The sequence below is a fragment of the Cydia pomonella genome, chromosome 16 (genome assembly GCF_033807575.1).
Source record: "Cydia pomonella isolate Wapato2018A chromosome 16, ilCydPomo1, whole genome shotgun sequence".
Classification (NCBI taxonomy): domain Eukaryota; kingdom Metazoa; phylum Arthropoda; class Insecta; order Lepidoptera; family Tortricidae; genus Cydia; species Cydia pomonella.
In genome coordinates this window covers 3,790,590-3,813,543 of record NC_084718.1, presented here as the reverse complement: position 1 = coordinate 3,813,543, position 22,954 = coordinate 3,790,590, and the positions used below count along the sequence as shown (strand labels likewise).

Here is a 22,954-nt window from a genome sequence, read left to right as displayed (position 1 = left end):
ATTGACCATTTTTGGCAAATAGAGAGAAAAAGTATTTTTTACATTTCAAATATTGTTAACGATGTGTTGTTATTCCGTGAAACAAAAACGATTATCAAAATCGGCCTTCGAAATCGGGAAGTGTGATAATTGGTGCTTATATGTAAAGTCTTAGGACCGCGCGTGGTATGAAATAAGAAAAAAGTCACAGTAGTTGAATTTACCTACCCGAAAGCGAGTGAAAATTGTAGTTTACTGTTCCGATGTAGCCCAGAAGATGGCATAACCTACTATGCACAAGAAAACACGTGACGTGTAAATGTACATGTTTATGGTTCCGATTCAGGCTACAAGATGGCAGACCCTCCAACGCGCACGGTCCCTATAGTTCTGTATGGTTGGTAATACTGGTTCTAAATAGAAAACCGATAACACGCGGAACTGTCAATAGAGTACATCCCTACCTCAAAATTAATGGCGGTTAACGACAAGTGACATTTCATTCAGTCAACAAACGACGCTATTTTGATTAGAACGTAGTGATTATATGCTCTTTGATTTCAATCTCATATCTAATCGTGTATTTTGTAAGAAAAAATACTGTGAATTTTATAGTTTAGTGCTAATATATAACTTAATTTCTGTTATTGTTTTACTCTTGTAATCTAACCACAAAATGACTGGGAGAGCTAAAAAGGTCGCCGCGCCAAAGAAAAAAGCTAATGGATATAAAATGCCAGCTCCTATTGCTACTGGCGAAATAATACATGATACTACCATGAAGAAGAAATGGCGCATCGGACCTTCCATAGGAGTCGGGGGCTTTGGAGAAATTTATTCTGCATGCGATCATGATAGTACGCCGAAAAGCTCCAACTATCCTTTTGTCGTTAAAATTGTAAGTAGACTTACTTTTTAACAATATTTCAATATTTCTGTATTATTTGAGTTTACTAGTGATTTATCTACAATATAGTTAATTCTTGGCTATATCTGCACAATATTTTTGCAGTGTTGATGCTGCAGGATAATTCTTATCCAGATCATTTTTACTATAGCAACATGACCTAGGTGCTAATAAGTACGACTGTCCAGAACTAAGCTACCTCTTCACTCGAAATCCAAACACGCGCACAAGAGGACACTATCTTACACTAGTAACAACAAAGCATAATACAAATATCAGCAAAAACTTTATTGCAAACAGCAAAAAATTTAATAGTAAATGCCTGGAACAAATTACCCTCTGAAGTTGTGAACTCTTGTAGTGTGAATCAATTTAAAAACAATCTTGACAAACTAAGTAGTGAAATCGTGCTAAGTGAACTCTGGTTTAGACGTACCAGCATCAGCTGCCTGTCTAAAACTAAATAATAATAATAAATAACGTGTCATGTTCTGTAGGAATGTGGTCTGTAGGATTTTTTAAGTTTATTTTATTTTACTTAGATACTTTAATATAATGATACATGAGTATTGAAACTGGAAATATCTCTTTCCCTAGTTAAGTGTCTTTTAGAGCACTATTATTAAGTATTAATTCTCAAATTCAACAACTTAAAAAAGGCAGAAACCATTTCTACAGTAGTTAAGCTGTGTCACAATTTATAAAATTTCTTGTTTTTGACCAGGAGCCTCATGAAAATGGACCATTGTTTGTGGAGAAACATTTCTACATCAGAAATGCTAAAATGGATGACAGTAAGTGAAATGTATTATTTAACAATGTAAAACAAAATATTTTAACAAAAAGTTTATATTCCCCCAGCTGCAGATGTGCTGTCTGGTCCGCTGTAGGCCCCAGGCCCTGTAGTATGCACTAGCCGCAGTTTCTCAGCATCCATCATAAAGTCTGCCACCCCTTATATCTGGCCCTCCTAGACCGTGGTGGATTTGCCCATGTTAATGATAGAAGAAAGAAAGAAGAACCTCTTTTATATTCCTCGTAGTCGAACCGCATATGCGAGAAACGGTTTCATTAGAAGAGCATGCAGGATGTATGATGATAAGTTTCAAAATGTAGATATTTTTAGTGAAAAGTTCGGTAGTTTCAAACAACTTACATTGAAATGTATTAATGGACTTAAATTAGATAGTTAACTTTAATTTAATTGCAATTATTGTTTGTTATTAGTGTTATTGCAATGTACTTCATGTTTGTTTCTATTTTTGTTAGGATGTACGAGCATTATTTGTAACTTCGATTTGGCAACTTAGAATTTCAGGTTTAGTTTAGTAATTATATGTATTTAGGTTATATGGTTTTCATACTATATTCAAGGAAACTGTAGGTCTATAAGTCTATTACCCTATATTGTAACAATTTATCAATATAAGAGACTGTTGTTTCTAAATGAAGAAAAAAAAGAAAAAAGAAAGGCATATGGGTCGTTAACTTTTTCGTAATGGTTCAAACTCCACTAAATAATTAAATTATTTCAGTAACCTCATTCATGAAAAGCAAGAAGCTCTCAAGCCTCGGTATGCCGTCATATTACGGCAATGGTTCACACGACTACAAGGGAGAGAAATACAGATATTTGGTGCTGGAGCGCTATGGCAAAGATCTGTGGAGTCTGTTCATTGACAGCGGGAGGTCTTTCCCAGCGCCAACTGTGTTTCAAATTGGTCTGCAAATGGTAAGTTTGTTATATCCTTGATTAGCTTTTTTTAGTCCGTACCCAAAGGGTAAAATGGGACCCTGTTACTTGTCGATGTAGATGTAGTGTAGGGACGCCCGGCCGGAAGCAGGCGGGCTGTCGATCGCGTGTTGCGTTCATTCAGCCCAATTCCCTGAAGTTGGAGCTGCAGGGTACTGTCCCGGCGGCATTCCCATACCAATCTCCTCAAATCTTCTTGTTTTCCTGCCGAACAGAAGGACATCTTTAAGTTCGACGTCCTTTAGTTCGTTTTCTATTAGTGAGTCACCCTGTTACTTAGACTTCACTGTCCGTCCGTCTGTCACCAGGCTGTATCTCGTGAACCGTGATAGTTAGACAGTTGAAATTTTCACTGATGATATATTGCTGTTGCCGCTGCAACAACAAATACTAAAAAACATTTTATGCTGTTTTTATAGATAATGGTACAGAACCCGTCGTACGCGAGTCCGAATCGCACTTGGCCAGTTTTTTATGAGAGACCATCTTAAATTTAATATATTTGAACATAATGTTTCATCAAGTCAAAAGTAACTCAACATGTTACGGTCCACAAAGTAGAGCTCCAATTGGTTGATTGATGCAGACTGAAACTTGAATATTTTGTTTTTTAAATGTGACAATCTGACACAAATCTATCTAACCACACAAAGACACAAAAAGATCTATTTTTTGCCGAATATTATCAAAAGTCAAATAACAGCTAAATAAGTAAATAACATTTTTTGCTCCTTATGACCTCAGCTCAGGAATTGGTGGTTAAAATCTCGGCCGAGGTGTTGCGCTCGGGCTAGGATAACGCATGCGCCGCCTCGGACCCGCCTATCTGTAAAAAATTTCAATCGTCCAACTATCACGGTACGTGACAGACGGACGGACAGCGGAGTCTTAGTAATAGAGTACCGTGTTACCCTTTGGATACGGAACCGTAAAAACACAGAAAACTTCCAAACATCTGTGCATATGGTGCATACACATTAACTTCACAATGTATAGATGTTTTGTTCCAAGATATTGTGTCATCATGAAAATTAATAGTCTGTTTACATCAAAGATTGTTGACTAAGTACATATTTATTGAATAGTAATTAATAAATGGGTCCCATTCAAACTATCTCATTACTAAATTAGCTTTTTTTTTTATACTACATCAGTGGCAAACAAGCATACGGCCCGCCTGATGGTAAGCTGTATCCGTAGCCTATGTACGCCTGCAACTCCAGAGGAGTTACATGCGCGTTGCCGACCCTAACCCCCTCCCGCCCCTCGTTGAGCTCTGGCAACCTTACTCACCGGCAGGAACACAACACTATGACTAGGGTCTAGTGTTATTTGGCTGCGATTTCCTGTAAGGTGGAGGTACTTCTCCAGTTGGACTCTGCTCTAGATCTGGAATGACATCCGCTGTGCTGTGCCCTACCACACAAAGCGAGATGACAATCAGAATGCCCATACCTCTCTTGTGGACGTAGCTTAACATTTTTAACAAACTTGTTTCCAGTTTAATTTAACTTTTTTCCAAAATGTATAAATTTTCTTGTTTTACAGTTAGACGTATTAGAGTACATCCACAGTCGCGGCTACGTCCACGCTGACATCAAAGGCGCGAACATCCTGCTAGGGCTGAAGAAGGGCACTGAAAACCAGGCGTACTTAGTAGACTTCGGTTTGGCCGCCAGAGTTAATGATAAGGAGTTCAAACCTGACCCGAAGTGTGCGCATAATGGAACTATAGAGTATACTAGCAGGGATGCGCATTTAGGAGGTAAGAATCTTCGAATTTAAAATGTCGTGAGACATACTAATATTAAACTAATTTTACGGTTTACGCTCACGTGTCTTTAGTCACTCGCGTGACATGTTTCGGAGACCTCTCCGAGTGTCGTCTCCGAGTCATGTCGCGCGAGGGACTAAAGACACGTTAGTGTAAACCGTAAATTAGTTTAAAGAACAACGAGAGGAGGGAGGGTTTTTAGGGTCGGCAACGCGCATGTAACTTCTCTGGAGTTGCAGGCGTACATAGGCTACTGAGACTGCTTACCATCAGGCGGGCCGTATGTTTGTTTGCCACCAACGTAGTATTTAAAAAAAGTAAGAATCTGTCAATTATCAAACCTTACTAAATTAAATGTTTATAGTCTAAATAATTTTAGATTCCGAATATACGAAGTTGTTTGCCAAGTTTTATAGAAAGTATGGTACGGTCAGTAACTTATTTATAGGGATTACGCGAAACTCTGCGCAGGGGGCGCCACTACCAAAATCCATCACAATTTGAGAGTCTACCGCGAAAATCGCGAAACAAGAAAATCGAAATTTCGTTATCTAACCTCTCTATTACTCTTGCATATTCGAGCAATAAAGAGGCAGATAACTAAATTTCTATCTTCGCGTTTCCCGGTAGGTCCTTTGTAAACAAACCAAACTTTGCAAACAAATTTTATTATCTGTAAGAACTTGTCAAAAAACAGTTTAAGGCACAGTATGTATAAGTTACTCTATGGTTTAGGATAGGTACTAGTCCTGCATTCTGGCGGCAGAACATTGTAGTAATACTCCCTATTGTCAGTGGCAAGGCAAGAAGGCCTACTAGATGCAAACTTAGCTGAGGAATCCAGAGGCATTTTAGCTTGAGGCTGCTGGCAGTGCCCCTGCCAGAACAAGGCAAAGGGCTATGCCAACATTTTTTGAAGTGTTTTCTCAAAGTTGTTTGTACTATGCTGACTCGTCTAACGAACTCCCAAATCCAGGATATCAGTCCACCTCTACCAACTGAGATGCAAACACGCATATGGCCCGCCTGATGGTAAGCAGTCTCCGTAGCCTATAGGCGTAAATAGGTTACAGAGACTCTCCAGAGGAGTTACATGCACGTTGCCGACCCTAACACTCCGCACCCTTGTTGAGCTCTATCCTCCATATGCGCTTTAGAAAATCTACCATAGTATGACATTTGGGATTTCTTCTTTTAACCACTTTAGCGTCCGTTTTTTTCTTTGGCGATTTTTCCAAGGATTCCTCATCAGTTCTCCCCCTAGCAAATAGCTTTGCTATTAACTTATTGTTAGTAATATTTTTCCAGTGGCAACAATGCGCGGCGACCTTGAGATCCTCGGCTACAACATGCTGCAGTGGCTGGTCGGAACCCTGCCCTGGGAGAAGTCGCTTAAACAGCCCAAGGCTGTCCAGGAGATGAAGGAGGCCTTCATGAAGAATGTGAAAACAAGTGTTGCTAAGCTGAACGGCAATGTACCTGGTAAATTTAAAATTATTTTTGATACCTGTCACTGTGATAAGTAATTGAAATATAGGCATATCAATGATAATAGTTAATTGAATGTATTATATTTCAGATGCCCTAATAAAATTTTTCGAATACATAAACACGTTGAAGCCCAAGGAAGTGCCGGACTACGCAAAATGCCGCCAAATATTCGAGACCTACCTCAAAAGCCAGGGTGTCACCAGAAACACCAAACTCGTCTTCACGGCTACTAAGAAAGCCAAAACTTCTACTAAAACCATGACTGTTGATGATGAAAGCGATGAGGAACCTTTGAAGAAATCGCCAAAGAAGAAAACAGACAAAGTGGTTAAAAGAAGGAACCCCAAACCTAAGGAACCTAGCCCGGAAGAAAATGGAGAAAACAAAGAACCCGAGGAATCCGATAAGAAAAAGAAGGCTAAGAGAAAGTCCTCAGAACCCTCAGTTCTCGTCAAAGTAAAAAAACCTAAATTAGCTCCTAAAGCCACACCTCCTGTTAAGAAAAATCACATAAACATAGCAACGCAAACTTCTATAGAGAAACGACGCAGCCCCCGTCAAGTATCATTCGATAGCCCTATTAGTTTAATAATAGGAGAGAAGATACCTTTAAAGAGATCTAAAGAAAATGAGCCTAAGAATACTAGCGCTGATATGTTTGAGGATTCTTTTGAGGAGAAAAAACCTAAGAGGAAAGATAAAATACTTCTGTCTGATGAAGAATATACAGAAAAGAGGGTGGTAAAGAAGAAAGTTACTACAGTTAAACCAAAAGGAAGGTCGTGGAAAGATGCGCCGACTGTTATGAATGGTCGGTCTCCACCCAAATAGTATAATAGTCGTCAGACTGAGTGACTGAAATGAGCTGTAAGCTATTCTTTTTACAATTAACCTTTCATATGAGTGTGATGGTCAAAGATCGTGGATTTTAACCTCGGTTATTTTGTATAGAAGTGAAAAATCAGTTTCGAAAAAATTTAAACATTGTGACTAAAAATTCAGCCAGCATCTTTATTATACATAGACAAGTAGTAAATACTGTCAAAGAGAATCTAGAAATAGAGGTGGATTGTCAAAGAAAACTTTGTAACAACAGTAAATTTACTGCCAACTTTCGACACATGATTAAAACTTTTAGAACGCCATTTGACTTTGATCCTTATTCTATCACTGATATGTGTTAAATATCAAAAAGTGGCGCCGTAAATCGTAAAAATTGCAGTAAATTTACTGTGGCTACACAATATTTCAATATCTGAATACGCGCAGTTTTCGTCGAACAACTACTGCGGTCGAGGATCTTTTTTAAACTTCGACCAAAACTAAGTGCCCGTTATTAATAGATTTCATATCACGGGAGTTTTTTTATTATAGAATAAGTTTTTTCGGGTCCTTTTTGTGCATCTCTGCGAGAAATAGCTATACAACAAACAGTCTTTCAGTTTGTCGATTTTTTATTATTGTTAATACCAATCAGAAGCTCACAAATATTAATCATATAGAGATTAAAACCTTACATAGTTAAGTATATAACAAATCATACTACCTCCGCTTGTACTTATTAATAATAATTCCGTCTAATGTCTACAAATCTGATAACAATGTACAAATAACAATGAAGAGACATACTTATGTCTGTAAAAGCATTTATACATCGAAAGATGTACTTTTTTAATTTGACATAATGTTGCATTCCTGCCGGTGAGTAAGGTTGCCAGAGCTCAACGAGGCTCGGCAACGCGTATGTCACACCTCTGGAGTTGCCGGCGTCCATAGGCTACGCTAACTGCTTACCATCAGGCGGGCCGTATGCTTGTTTGCCACCGACGTAGTATTTTAAAAAAAACAATATACAGTCGCCATCAGACCAAAGTGCTCTAAAATCAGTAGAACCGTTAAATATAAAGCTAAATTATCAAATGTTGCCAAATATTGAACTCTTAGCTTTATTAGTTTTTTTTTTATATTTGCCCATCCACCTACACCTAAGGTACCTTATAGAGCAAGATTCCAGTACCGCCAGACCTTGCTTATTTACTCATGACTAAAATGTATGGGATAATATAGTGTTAGTATGTATTTTTAACCTTTTCAACGCTTTTCCACACGTGTCAAGAAATGCCATGGACGCCAAAAAGTTAACTGGTGAAGAGCGAATATGAAGCTTAACTGACAGTAGGAAAGTCGCTTTGACAACGTCCGCCATAGCCTTTTTAATGGTCATTGGCGTCGCGGGCACGACAGACGATGACCGTTTTAGTGGTTTTTGGCGTTGAAAAGGTTAATGTCTGCATACTTGCTATATGGGCCCGACGGCCATTTGTCCGGTACAAGGTGCTAAAGTTTGGAAAAATATGACTAACTTTTCTTAAATTCTCATGGCTGATTTTTATGCGTGTTTTAGAAAATATTGTTAAAAATTTATAATCAACATTGCCATACCATTTCCGCCGGCGGTAACTTATTACCAGACGCTTTAATGCTGTCAAGAAATATTTTAATTTTACTTACTTTCTCACTTTTGATTTATATATATGATACTCGGGGAACTATTACAAACCATTTTGTAAGTAGTCAGGGAACTATTACAAACCATTTTGTAGAAAGCCAGACCAATTGGAGGGGCCCAACCATTTCCCAGACCAACATAAAGTTTCACACAGACACACATAAACTTTACAATATCTAAAGCTATATATATAACCTAACATCTATATATATAAAGTTACAATATCTTTTTGACAGTTTTACCGCCAGCGGAAATGGTCTGGCAATGTTGATTATCAAATTTTAACAATATATTCTAAAACATACATAAAAATCAGTCATGAGAATATTAAGTTAGTAATATTTTTACCAACCGTTAGCACCTTGTACCGGACAAATAGCCGTTGGCCAATGTAGCAAGTATGCAAAGATTAAAAGTACAGTCAGCGTCAAATACTTTGTAGCAACCAATAGTTCGGTACACCCTATATTTAGTATGGTGTACCGAACTATTTGGCCACTTTGACTGCTACAACGTATTTGACGCTGACTGTACATACTAACACTATATTATCCCATACATTTTATTTGAGGGAAAATAAGTAAGGTCTGCCGGCTCTGGGATCTGGGACTATTACGGCCATGAAATCGCGCGGTGGCGACATCGACGCTCATAGGTGGGAGAGAGAAACAGCGATCGGACCTTTCATTCCTACCTGTGGCCGCTGATGCGACTGTCAAACACGAGTAGATGTTTCCGACTGCCATGTTTACCTGATTAATTTATTCATTTGTAAAATTTTAAGCTTTAAATTTTTATGAAATGATAAAAATGTAAGTATAATTGTCATGATCAAGTTGTTTTTGTGTTCCTCGAGCAATGGAAATGATTCTAATAATAATAATTGTTACATAAATCATTTGTTAGGTTACGTTTCTATGATTCATTGTTAAATGAAATTGAATGTTTGTATTGACAGTGTCAGCCTTTTTTACTCTTTTGTATAGCGTAAAAAAAGGTTAAACATGTTTGTATGTATACGATTGAGACTGGTTCAAATGTTGTATCTCTAGTATACGTGGTATGTAGGGTATGTGTAAAATAAACAGTATTTCATATTTTGTGTTCCGATTTTGTAAAGGCCATAACAAAGCACACCTATTCAGTATAAACAGTTCAGCAGTGGCAGCATGGTTCCATTTTTTCCTACTCCTCTACTGTTATCTGTCATTTATGCATTCATTAACACGAATATAAGAACATACATAAAAGGTTTCAAGAAAAGTCTATATTGTCTATTCCTCATAAAAGCTCTTGTGCTTTTAATCGCTATAACGTTACTGCGATAAATGGCTACCAACCTAACAAAACCAAAACGAATACAGTTTTAAACTAAGTGCATTGCTGCCAACTTACAAAATATTCATTTGGTTGCATAGTAAAAATGATTACTTCATAAGTCAGAAACACGCATGTGACATCCGTAATATAGCAACACCCATAGACTACGAAGACCGCTTAGCGTTGCTTGTTAGTCTCCGTAGGCTACGGTGGCCAAAATTGAGAAAAAGCTGTCCAAAAATTTAATTTAGCAAGTAGCAAGTACCAGGGCCTCATGAGTTACGAGAAGGTGTCGCCGACCGGCCGGCCGCGGCCCGGGGCGGGCCGGGCGCGTAACAAGGTATGCTCGCGCGTCTTGGTTATATATAGTTGGTCAAGCAAATCTTGTCAGTAGAAAAACGCGGCAAATTTGAAAAATCGCGGGCTAGCAACACTGTGTTCGAATAATTCCAAAATCGCGTGTAATCTGTGTTTTATCTGTAGAATGTGGATCGTCCATCTTGTTTGTTTACATTCCGAATCGGTGCTAATTCAAGAGATATTTCTGCTCCCAGCATTAAAATAAATATCAATATATTAAATAATATTGTGTATGACCATAAGCAAAGTCAAGATGCCTACAATGTAAGTAAAATCATGCTCGTTGATCTTAACCATTAGAAAATTTAGAGGTTATGATAATTACTGCAAGCTCCCGGAGAATTTTTAAGATAATGTGCAGTTTTTTCTGTTTCAGGGTTAAAAGGCTTAAATAAAGATAAAACGTATGCCTAAATATATCCAATAAGACCACGAATTGTGCCCTCGAAACCGCAACTGATTCGATTGTTCCCAATATCAACAGACGAAGTCCTCAAATATTTTCAAAGGTAACTTTTTTAAACAATCTTAAGACGTTTAAGAACCTTGATTATACCTACTTTCTTTCGCAACATCTACCTAATACTTCCATATGTTTGTTGCAGGATTAAAACTCGCCCAATATAAGGCGTTCGTAAAAGTTTCTCTTCATACAAAACTTACCTACGGCGGTTTACGTACATACGTGTACAACGCAAACAAGACGAAAAATAACCTTGTTACTTAAAAAAACTAAAAAAATTGGGACAATAGTTTAGATTATTATTGTAAAAGTTGTCCGTTTGTTAATCATCACGAAAATATATTATTTAGGCTGATTTGTTTCATGCACTCAGCTATTGCACATGTATACCTATGGAAAATCCTAGTTTATACTTTCTGAAGATTTATGAGAAGAGAGTAAGAGAAGTTTTAAGTCGCTTTACCTGTTTGTTCAATAAATTAAAATAATTTATTCAGTGTGCATAATTTTAGAAAAATATTTTAACATTTAAATCATACCTTCTTTTATCCAGAAACAATATAACTCCATATTACTCACATGAGTGGAAGTTGTTAAGTTTCCATTGTCAAGGTATCTTTTATTAATATTTTGAGTACCTGAAATTGTGTCAGTTCCTGACAAGTCTTGAATAGACTAATGTGAAAGTTAATAAAATTTCTTAACAGCATTCTCCTGATATCTAAATGACTTTTTTAAATATCTACATATAAAATATGATCTAGCCGATACATGTAAATATCTAACATATTTAGCCTGTATAAAAACAGTAGTGTGAGCAAAACCTTACCAAGCTAGCATGTAAGGGTGGTCTCAGAGATATTGGAATATCTCTGTACTATAAATTAGGCAAATTGCTTTAGACTAAGTTTTATGTGTAAGTAGTACTATAAGAATAAATTTTGAAACTTGGAATGGAAACTTTAAACTTGAAATTACAAATTTTCAAACAGATCTGTTTTATGCTAAGATGCAATAAGTGACTAGGTACAAAGTATTCTGATGCTTGGTTGGAGTGGACCAGTAACATTGGTAACTTAATGATATTTTTTCAATGAATGGCCTGAATTAAGTGTAAGTAAGCTAAAGTGACCCGTATCTTAATTGCCTTGAAATTAAATGAACACCAAAATATCTGCAGTTGTGTTTTATTTATTTTTAATCTGTATATTTATATAAGTATATTGTAAAACCATTTCAAAATTACACTGGTATGTGAATGTGACATTGTTCAAGAGAAATACACTAATTTACAATTAACAAGTGGCATAATTATATTCTTTGGGCTTCTTCAGTTTCTGAACTGATGTTAAAAACAGCTTTCTACCGTGGTGCTCATGTTCTCTTTGCTCCCTATTTGTCTTCTAAATTTGCTAAAACAGAATAAAACCATATCAAAATGATGTAAATAGTCCAGATATTTGATATTTAATAAGCCCTGCAATTGTGACAAGAATAGTTACAGTGATACCCTACCAGGGCTACCGCTGCCAGTGATGGCTCAGGGGTTACTTCTAGGTAAGTTTTAATATTCACCTAAATAAAACAATGGATTGTTTTATTCTAGTTAAATTCAGTAGTATAGGTACCTACTAACAGCTCGTTTGGTAAAAAGTACTCAAGTGCAAATGCCTTAACCTTTTCATTTATTTAGCTATGACATCTTCATGTTTAAGTTGAATATATATGTAGCAGATCTGCTCCTAAGCATACCAAAGGTTAAGAATGCGAGCGCTCGCCTTTTGCGTCCACCTTTTACTAAGCATACAAACCTTTATTTTAATTCAATCTATTGATATATTTTTCGATTGTACCTACCTAAATATGTCTAATTAGCTTTTGAAGGTTGCATAAAGGAGCATTTGTATTGCATTTTATCGTGATATATCTTTAATATTGAATTCCAACCGAGAAATCTGATAATATATTAAAATCCAGCTACCTGCGGAAGCAATGATTTGATTCAAACATTATTTTTTCCAGCATAGTCCGTTTGCAAATAGGTATTTTTTGATCTTGTTTATCATATTGATTGACATCGTTTTTACTCCAGTTTAAATTGTCCCTCTCATAATAATAACAATTTCCAAATGCTTCAATAAACCGCGAGCGGCAATTTTAGTTGACGTATGAAGAGCGCGCTCAGCGGAAAAAAATATGTTTCGGTTCGATGTACATTGCTGCTTTTCTTAGCGCAATACTGCTCTGTGAGTGTTGCCATACTTCAGTTTGCTTTACATTGCTACTGACAGACTTTGCTTGACAGACTATACTTTTGCTTTGTTTACCTAAATTAAGATTACCTACCTACCTTCTTATACAACTGTTGCATAAAATACTATTACTATGCCTTTCGCACTTACATACTAGTTAGAACGTGACAGGAATGGTGACAAATGATAAAGAGCCGACAGCCGACCATCTTAGCGCTACAGCTGAACAAATCTAAAAGGGGGAATAATAAAACAAACACGCAAATCCAAAGCTTTTATTTTTATTTACAATATAATATGAAAGTAAACAAAATGTAACGTACCAAAAACGAGACATTCAACAACGAGCGCCGGCCGCAGCCGGCAGTGGCACGCTCCGTTACATTGAGGAATTGCAAAATATGATCTTACATTGTGATATTAAAAATTGATCACAGGAAACTGACAGAGTATCAGCTTCACATGGCGACCCTGCCACCGCTTACCACGTAGTCAGTAAACGTACTATAGCTGTTACTCTGTCGATTTGCTTGTGACCATACGATACGAGGCAATCCACAGCAAAAGGCTGTAAATTGCCTAATAGCATTGCAAGTTACAAAAGCTAGAACTACATCTAAAATTTAATTATACATTTGTTTGTGGTGTGGTGATGTTACTATACTAAATCGCTTGTGATATGGTGCCTACGCGATACACCTTTACCTACATGGCAGTACAAGAGCGGACAAGCTATTTGTCTAAAAACAGAAAACGGTAGCACCATTTGTAAAAAAATATAATCTTTCAAACTCCAGACGGCTACGCGGCCGTCTGTACACGTAGGTACTATATATATGTATATCTGTTCTAACATTACATAGTAAAACTTACGATTAACCTTATAAAAACCACTACTACGCCGGTACAGGAACATCTTATGCAAAAAACATTATTTAACTTGCAATGGGACTACTGTAGACTTCATACACTCCTTGTCATGACGTCACTAAACGGAGTATGGTAAATGTATATCCACATTATATATACGTGTATAAAGCCGCATTCACACTAGTATTCGAAGTCAAAAACACAAGTCTCACCAATGTAAATGAAGCCAGCTCCTTTTAGAATATGCATGTAAAACTCGTTTCATATTTATTTTTCAAAATTTGTAAACCTGTTTTGTGACCTTGCAGTTGCGAATTCAATAGACTTTTGTGCTTGTAATGTGTTGTATAAAAATGTGTATATAATCTAATATAATATATATATGTATATAAGAGTGTATATGGCATATTTTAAAAGGAGATTCGTTATGTCATCGTTCTGCACATTATACTAACTCTACCCATCTATCCTTAGTCCTAGTTTAAAGTCAACACAACTTACAATAAGTGGAATAAAAGTGTATATATAATAATTATAATGCTCTAACCATGGTTCTACTTTGCTAGCTATCTGCGTATTGGCTTAACTAATATTTATAGCCAGAGGTCCGTGTATCTTAACTTCGAAAATAATATATCATCAATTTAACTATAAAAACAAACTTAGTCGCATGAAGTTGAAAAAAGTTTCCGTCAGTTATATTCTGAATCTTATTTATCTATACTGACAAATTGTTTTGATAATCCCCTGTAGTAGGTATTAAGTATAGAGGCGCCCTATTTCAACCCTTTCGACTATTTAATGTTTGTTAAACGTAACATTTGACGTATTACCGTTTTTTTTTCGATATATACTTACGCGTTTTGTAATAAAGTGTTATCTGTCATTTCTTGCGAAAATTTTTTTACTTTACTCTGTATCTTTAGGTATTTAATTAAAAGTAAACAATCAATTAGTACATTTTATTGGTTAACCAACCAAATACAAAATGTAATGTTTTCATGTACTCTCAACTGGCTTAAGGATCCGTTTGTGGGTAGATTTAGTTTACTTTTATGTAAATACCTAAAGATACAGAGTATAGATAAGTTTTGTTCTTTTAACTGATTATTCATGGTGCCTTTACGGTATCATATACCTATTAACTAACCCTTTTTAGCTCTTAGGTGTGAGCGTTGAACTAACTTTGACTAAACTGTCTTGATTGAGTTCTGACCATTCATACTAGATAACACACATTACCTATTTTATACAATTTAACTTTATTAAGCTAAATGAGGGTAATTTTCAACGTCTAGCTACCATAAACTGACAAGAGATGGCGCTGTATTCAAAATACAGTTCTCTTTTCGAATATAACCGTTCGTCAAGTAAAATATGCATTTTGATGCAATGTTCTACTTTAAACTATACACAGACCCCTCGGCTAGCTATTCGTATACAAAAACAAAAGGCTCAAAGATTCCTCTAAATCAAAAATACGATTTCCTAATTTTAAAATGGCTACGCCAAATTGTACTACGTTACGCCAGGCAAGCCCGATTGCTGTATTATTGCGCATGTTTCAAATGTAATGTCCAATCAATTTAGCCCTTGGCTAAGGAATTAATTCTCGAAATTATAGCTTACTGTGATTGTATTCTTAATATGTGGATCATATAAAAGATAGCATTTAGGTTCTTTAACAATTTCGACACCGCGTACCCGACACTCGGGTACTCGTAAACTTTACTCAGATCTGCGTACCCGGTAGTCTGGCACGAGCTATAAACCTACACGCGACGCCAAAGTACCCGACAGGCGGGCAAGCATTGCATCTTCGCTACCTCAGGGCTGCTAGTGCCACTAACAGAAAAAGTCTTCTGATTATTATTCACGTAAGTATACGAAAGTTACTTGGCACAGCCCTGAGCGTCCGCCGCTTGCCCGACTAGCGGGTTCGCGGCGTGCGGCATTGAGTTGCACGTCGTTGCTCGACTAGCGAGTACTGTCGGTTTCTGGGGTATTGTTCGAAATTTTGCCTGGTTGCGAAAGTGTTACGCTAAAAAGAGGTAATTTTAGAAAGAGTTACGAGTGTAACAAAGAAACAGTATTAAAATAAAAACAGTTTAGGAAAAGTAAAAAAACAACCGTAGTTTTCTACTCGATTTGGATAAAAAATTATAACCACACACAGGACTTAATGATTGGAATACTTAAGTCGTACGATCAAAAAAAGAAGGAGTTAAATAAAAACCCGTTACGTTCCTGGCAGTTGAAAGCTTCAAGTACTTGGTATGTGAGCCACGATTAAATTGCGCGTGTTAAGCGATAGTAGTACTCATGACAACGGTTTAAGAGCTTTAATTCCGTGGCTTTTGGTCACAACTGGGTCGAGTAATTAGGAATCTTTGTAATTTCATTTTGAACTCTATACAATAGACGTTAAAGCTGTTTCACGTCTAAAGAGGCCTCACGGATATGGCTATACTTTTTGTACTTTCATTTGTGAGTTTGTTAAATATGGACTTTATTCGTAAGTGGTTAGGGTTCAAATTGTGTGCTAGCTCGACCCAGACCAGTACAAACCAGTTCAGAATAAATAACGTTTTTAACATAAAAAAATTTGGTGTTATCTCAGTCAGGCATTTGTACACAGGTCCCATTACTTCTTAATTAATAAACGTTTTATTAAGAGCGTGGCAAAAAGCGTATCGACTAAACTATCTAAGGATAGTCTGCGTTAAAAAGGAATATCAGTTCTATATTTATGATCATAAGACTCAATTCGCATGTAACTATCCTCAGACCAAGGTTGACGTGAAAAGATTACCCAAACCTTATTAACATGTAATTAGAATTCTTTTCCGTTTTTCAGATACCGTTTTAGCGGCATATTAATCAAAATGAGGGTATTCTTATGTGCAAATACCACCATTAGACAACAGATGGCGCTGTAATCAAACTTTAGTTCAATTTTCGGATATGATTTGAACAACCGTTTGTGAACTGGTACGCCACCGATGATTCTTCTAAAACCGTTTCTATGTAAACATCATTAGGTTGATTTTCGACCGTAATTAAACTTTACACGTTCAACCCGTAACTATGTTTCAATTTTGAACACATTATAAGACTAGTCTGATTGTTGGAATGTGACATCCGTTTTGTTTAGTTATTACATAGAGTATCTGACATTTTTGGGTCTAAAAACGTTACAATCTGGCCTAAAATTGATATACTAAAGCAGAGAGAGTTGATTGTAATAGAGAGGTAAAGTCTAAGAAACAAACATGCCCCAGTTTGACATCGAAAACAGATGGCGTTGTACTGCGCCATAAGTTTTGCGGTCACTGAATTGTCAAACGTCAACGTTTGATAATCAGAGTTACCGCAAAATTTATGGAGCTGTACAGCGCCATATGTTTTACGGTCATCGAATTGTCAAACGTCAACTTTTGACAATTAAGAGTTACCGTAAAATGTTTGGAACCGTACAGAGCCAAAATTAGAAGCCCGAAATTGTCTTAGATTTTACACATCTTACTCAATCAATGTATCTTTGATATCAGCCTAGCTGAAAGTTTGATTCCCACTGATGTGATATAAAAAAAAAAACTTGATAATGATCTTTAACTAGTCGTTTCATAACATACTTAAACCAGTAGGCAGCAAAACCAAAGGGCAGTAGGCAGCGAAAGTAATGTCTTCTCACTCTAGCAGATAATTACCTCCTGCTCTTACAAGACTCCGGAAGTTTTAGGAATAGAAATCGACGTAGGCGGCGATTTTTTTTTTTATATTGACAGATTGTGTAAAATGTAAAAAAATATTGAGACCTCTGATTCTTGTTACGATAATCTACAAATGTTTTATGCAGATTCCTCTTAACATATTTAATATGCGATTAGGCGGGTCCACATAGAGCGAGGCAATTTCCTCGCCCACAAAACGGCCAGTGTAGACGTGCCTCGGCCGTTTTGTGCGAGAGGAAATTGCCTCGCGCGTAATACTCGCTCTGTGTTATTGAGTAAAGAAAAAGCTCACTTTTTTTAAGAACTCGTGCGAAAAGGTCGCAATATGGAGGGCCCTTTTACTTACAAGACTATTTAAATTGCACTTACACAAACGAAGGTTGTGGAACTATTGTTTTTTGTATAACGATCACTTAAATCTATTTATACAGCGTATATAATACAATAACGAAAACGATTTTCGGGAAAATAACAGTGTTGTCGACTCTATGGTGTCAAAATAAGACAAAATTAAATAAAATAGCTCACTGGAGCAAAATAATACAATAGTACATTTTAGTGGTAACTACTATTTAAACAATAAAATCATTAAAATACCATTTCATTACAGATACTAATGGATAAATCCATTATAAGATAAAATTAACAATAAAATGAACAATCGGTGGATAAAAAATGCATAAAATTGTGACGTCTACCATGCAAAATATGCCACATTGTCTACTATCAATATTCTTTGTAGTTTTTTTTATTGAAAATAGACAAAGTGGAGTATTTCTGATAACGACAACATTGAAAATAAAACTGAACACATTGACCAAAGCTCACAGAGCCGACACACTCAATAATCAACAAGTATGATATCCATGCATTTCGTTCCATGCTACAATGTGTTACGAAACATTGATGTTTCAGCGTTCTGTATCAAATCACATACAAATTGACTTAACCTGTTGTTTTCTACGCAGAGCGAAACCTCTCGAATGATTATGTATCATGTACGATACAACTGAGAGCTGACTTGAGAAAGCATTTTATTACTTACATGCCATGCAATTATAACTTAATATTAGCTGCAACTTTAATGCCAACGCTATTTGTCTTTCATATAACTGAACATATTGATGAAAGAAATAAATTTTCATCAATAGGTCAATAGAAAATGTACATACAAGTATTAATCAATAATCCGTAACACATTCTCTGTTTTTATAAAGTTTGTAAAGCCTTAAACGAAAATACTTCCACAATATATAACAACTCGAAATAAATACCACTCATAACAAAGAAAATAAGCAATCTACCTGTTTTAAAATCTCAAACGCTGGTGAAATATATAATTCACAATATAATTTGGGTGTGAACACTGTGAACAGATACTTTATTGAACACATCGTTTACGTACATAAAGTCTGAGCCTGTTTTAGAATATTGAGCAATGCTAGGAAGAATTACAATAACATGAATACAAGCAGTGATTGGGCGATAGAATTGTATTCAATTTGCACCTTCTACTGTGCGCGACGCGTAGGTACAAATTGGATGTCGCGCAGAGAATTCCATAGGCCTGATACTATCAAAGTCCAGTAATATTTTACATTCTAAAGGTTTCAATCGCCAATGAATATATACTATAAAGTCCCGCTGTATATTTTATGTAAATAAAATATCTCAGGAAAACATCAACTTGTTACCAAAAATATTAAGTAAATGACTGGCGTTTAAAAATAAAAAATTCAAGCAAGCATGTGCAAAATTACTGTTAAGCAAAAATATCCTAAAACCATCTTTAGGTTTTGTTTCAACATCCCGACTGCTAGTATAAAATGAATTGTAGTAAGGATGCATGGAACATCTAGTACAGAGGGCCTACCGTGAAAAACGAAATATCTTTATCTGCCTCTATCGCCCGAATATGCAAAATAGAGACGCAGATAAAGAAAATTAGATTTACATGTTTCGCGGGAGACCCTCGGTTTCTGACGTCGCTTTAGGTAACGAGTAAGGATTCGATTCTAAACAAGCTCAGAATATATTTCATTTATAACTTGACTAAATTTCCTTAACAAGTAATCAACCGAGTTTTAAACCACATCGATTTCGTATCTCTAAAATCGATTGTCAGCCTTAAATTGTTTTCATTATATTTAATCCATATGATTACTTGTTAATTTATAAAATTGATGTCCATTCGTGATTATATGATTGAAAACGTAGGTATGAAAATTTTTACAAGCCAGGTTAGTGGGCGTCGCTATATCCTCCTAACTACTAGTCAGTTTTGTAGTTTTGAATTTGGAACCTTAATTTATTCCATTATATTCCAAAACTCGATTTGAATTTGTCATTTTGAACCGCAGCGAAGATAAATATATAACCTTTTCTCAAAGAACAAACGACTTTATAAATCTCTAGCAATAAAACTTAACCTTTTGCCTGCTCATGTATCAAATATGATACATTCAGAAATAAATCGCATACGTATAATTAAATAATACATCAGTATAATCAGGAATGGATCAAATAGCCAAGTACAGGCCAACAACAAACAGTAACAGTGTAGAAATAACTATTTTACTCGTGTGGTAAAAATTGCACAATACTCTAGTGAACAGAGCACTCTAAGAACACAATAGGTAGTATATCGTAGGGAACTTAAACTGAGTGTGCTACTTTAGGCCTCCATCACAACCCTGGCACAGGGGCCCGACCTTAAAGTCAGGCGTTTGAGCGATCATCTAAATTTGTGTATTTTATTTTCTCAAAATCGGTTCTGTGTTTTGCTCAAAAATTTTAAGCACTTCTGAACCTGATACATGAATACTGTTCTAACCTCTTAAGCCCCAGAGTTATTTTTGCAGTGATGAATTTGGAACCTTCCTATTGTTTTATTTTAGTTTAAAATTTGATTTGTTTTTGTCCTTTAATAAGGACATCGGAACTTAGCAGCCTATGGTTTTATATACTTAGGATCCTGAATCCCAGAAACTTTTGTTTGTTTTTGTATTTGGAACCCAATGTTATTTGATAAAAGAAAAAAATGTTGTTATTTGTCCTTTATAAAGGCCTCTGGGCTTTAGGAGGATAGTGGTACCGATGCCTCAAGAGCATGTGAGAAAAAAAAAATACAATAAATATGAAAATCGCTCTATTACTCCCTATGTTAACTCCTAAGGCCCGCACAAAAATACATCCGGCGAAATTTGAATCTACACCTCTAAGGAATAGAGTTGAATTTATTTTATTCAACTGCTTTAAAATTCAAGTATAATGTTATTTTGTATGCAGAACCTTAGGAGAATATTTATATATTTTAAATTATTTTTAGTTCTTTCCTTTGCCACTGTTGTTACCTGCGCACATTTATTTTATATTTTTATTGCTTTTTGCATTCCGCTATTGTACTAGAAGTAGTAATTTCAAGTTATAAATATAGATAGACGATAATAACTATAAGTACACGTATAGACCAATTATAATAAACGATTGATATTGCCAAAGCCAATTAAAACAAAATGTAATATATATACAAAGTTACTTTTTGACAACAATAGGCGGGACGACATAAAACGAGCAAGCCTCGCGAGGAAATTACCGCGCGAAGCAGCTCGGTTTGTGCAGACGTGCCTCGTCAGAGGCATTGTGGCCGCGAGTAGGTTTGCTTCGCACGAGGCATGTCTACACAAACCGAGCTGCTTCGCGCGGAAATATCTCCGCGAGGCGGCTCTTTCAGTGTGGACCCGCCTAATGCAGCAAATTTGTATTCAGATTACAAGTCTTTACTTGTCTCTGACATTACATAGCAACATGGATGATGATATTGATGATGAATTAATAATATAGAAATATTTCTTTAGTTTCAAGCGAAATTAATGATATACAATTATCATACTTTCTAAAATATCTTTTTTTCCGCTGTACAAACACATTATACAATTTTAATATGGATATCGCACATTCAATTTCGATATTTTTAATACATGCGTACCGTTTTTTTAATAATATTAATAACAAAATATAATTAATAGTATCAGAAGCTAGCGAGAAGATTAAGAGCAATTCGTAACTTGAAAATTAAAAATAAATGTGAATACCTTACGTTACTTTACACAGTATAGAGATAAAAGTAGGACATTAATATAGAAACGGCATACAACATGCAATGTGTTCGCTCTAGTTCCTATTTAAACTTCCTACTTTTTTCTTTTTACTATATCTCTAGCCACGCGCTCTAACAAGAATCCGGAGAGATGGAATCATGGCAATATAGACTTTAAACTATTAATGTTATAGTTCAAATTCGCGTTTCCATCTCCCTTCGAATCTGTATATCCTCAAAGCTGTAACATCGACTCATGATGCCAACTTACATTAACAACAGTCTCTCATAATGGGCGTTGCGTACTGTTTAAACAAAGATATTATTTAAAAGATTATGGCTTGGGTACAAGTCCTTTAAGCCAAGACACTTGGACACTTACAAGAAATTGTTGACTATCGGGTTAGAAGTGTTTTATTGACCACATGATTAGTGAACATTTCAAATTAGGAGATTTAAAGTTTAATTTCGAGCGAATCTATTAAAAAACTATTGACTTTGAAAGATATTACGATTATATGTTCAATTAAATTCTCCGATTTTTTTTGGTTAAACATTATTACATTACATTATTTACATTATTTTGTCCTGACTATTTTTTTTTTGTGTAATTTATTGATATTTTACAAATTAGTCTTCATATTTAAACAGTCGCTAGCCCACGTTCCAGGTCTCTCAATCATTTAACCGACTTAACACATAAAATAGCAGTCGACTATAATTCCGCCTTTTAAAGTACCGACAACATATGTATATATAGACCGACAGCGATACATGTGTATGTTTACTGATTATATAAGGTGTATGTTTACGAATTTTAATCTCAGTAGTTTACATTCCATATTGAAGTGACAGCGTCGCACGCCCTCGACTGCGATCCACGGCGCCGCTATTAAAATATGGAACGTAATTACTATGTACAAGATTCAAATTCCTTTGCGTCCGCCCGTTTGATGTCGACAACGTCGACAGAATAACTGATCATTCTTAAGCCGTTTCACAACGGCATAAGGTCCACCGGTCAGTTAAATGTCGCAGTACTCGCAGTTAGTACACTCGACAGCGGGTATACACACAGGTACGCATGTCGTCTATCTCGCTCCCGCTACTCGCGATGAACAGTAGGATGGGCGCGCTAGTTGTCGGCGGCGAGCTTCTCTTATAACAGCACACACATCGTTTATTATAGGCGCCGCGCTGTCCCATTCCGTACCAGGGGGGGATAGACAGTCGATGCCGCCATCCTGCTCTCTTGCACGCGGCGGGTGGAGGAGCGAGCGGGCTAGTTGTCGGCGGCGAGCTTCTCGCTGCGCAGGAAGTCGATCTGCGTGTAGGTGCGGGGCGGGGGCGGCGCGGCCTGCGCGCGCTGCTCGAGGTCGAGCGCGGCGTAGTGCAGCGCGGCGCCGGGGGCCGCGCCCGCCCCCGGCCCGCCCCCGCGCCCGC

At 36.4% G+C, this 22,954-nt stretch overlaps 2 protein-coding genes and 1 long non-coding RNA gene across 5 annotated transcripts in view; 2 read left to right on the top strand and 1 right to left on the bottom strand.

Annotated features, from left to right (window-relative positions):
- Positions 1-452: 452 nt before the first annotated feature.
- On the top strand, positions 453-9,510 carry LOC133526456 (serine/threonine-protein kinase VRK1-like). 2 transcript variants are annotated; one of them, XR_009800728.1, is made up of 7 exons: positions 453-877; positions 1,611-1,680; positions 2,422-2,618; positions 4,188-4,404; positions 5,722-5,895; positions 5,993-8,474; positions 8,508-9,510. XR_009800728.1 is itself a non-coding variant. In XM_061863105.1 (6 exons), exons 1-6 carry the CDS (start codon positions 656-658, stop codon positions 6,733-6,735), a joined length of 1,623 nt encoding a protein of 540 aa, XP_061719089.1. In that variant the 5' UTR covers positions 453-655; the 3' UTR covers positions 6,736-9,510. The 2 variants fall into 2 exon arrangements, 1 of the variants encoding a protein (XP_061719089.1); XM_061863105.1 differs by having other exon boundaries at positions 5,993-9,510.
- Positions 9,511-10,095: 585 nt separating this feature from the next.
- Positions 10,096-11,731, top strand: LOC133526455 (uncharacterized). 2 transcript variants are annotated; one of them, XR_009800726.1, is made up of 3 exons: positions 10,096-10,357; positions 10,470-10,602; positions 10,699-11,731. It is a non-coding gene; the product is annotated as an uncharacterized LOC133526455 (long non-coding RNA). The 2 variants fall into 2 exon arrangements; XR_009800727.1 differs by having other exon boundaries at positions 10,470-11,731.
- Positions 11,732-22,661: 10,930 nt separating this feature from the next.
- LOC133526608 (uncharacterized) overlaps positions 22,662-22,954 on the bottom strand; it is a 51,214-nt gene continuing 50,921 nt past the window's right edge. The window contains exon 30 of the mRNA XM_061863299.1: positions 22,662-22,945. Coding sequence (XP_061719283.1) covers positions 22,794-22,945 — 152 coding nt within the window. The 3' untranslated portion in view covers positions 22,662-22,793. The remainder of the gene's footprint in view (positions 22,946-22,954) is intronic.

Bases quoted from the DNA above. Each gene is read 5' to 3' on its own strand.
- LOC133526456 (XM_061863105.1), top strand. From the start codon at position 656: ATGACTGGGAGAGCTAAAAAGGTCGCCGCGCCAAAGAAAAAAGCTAAT. The intron at 878-1,610 runs GTAAGTAGACTT...GTTTTTGACCAG, and splicing joins ATCCTTTTGTCGTTAAAATT to GAGCCTCATGAAAATGGACC. The intron at 4,405-5,721 runs GTAAGAATCTTC...ATATTTTTCCAG, and splicing joins CAGGGATGCGCATTTAGGAG to TGGCAACAATGCGCGGCGAC.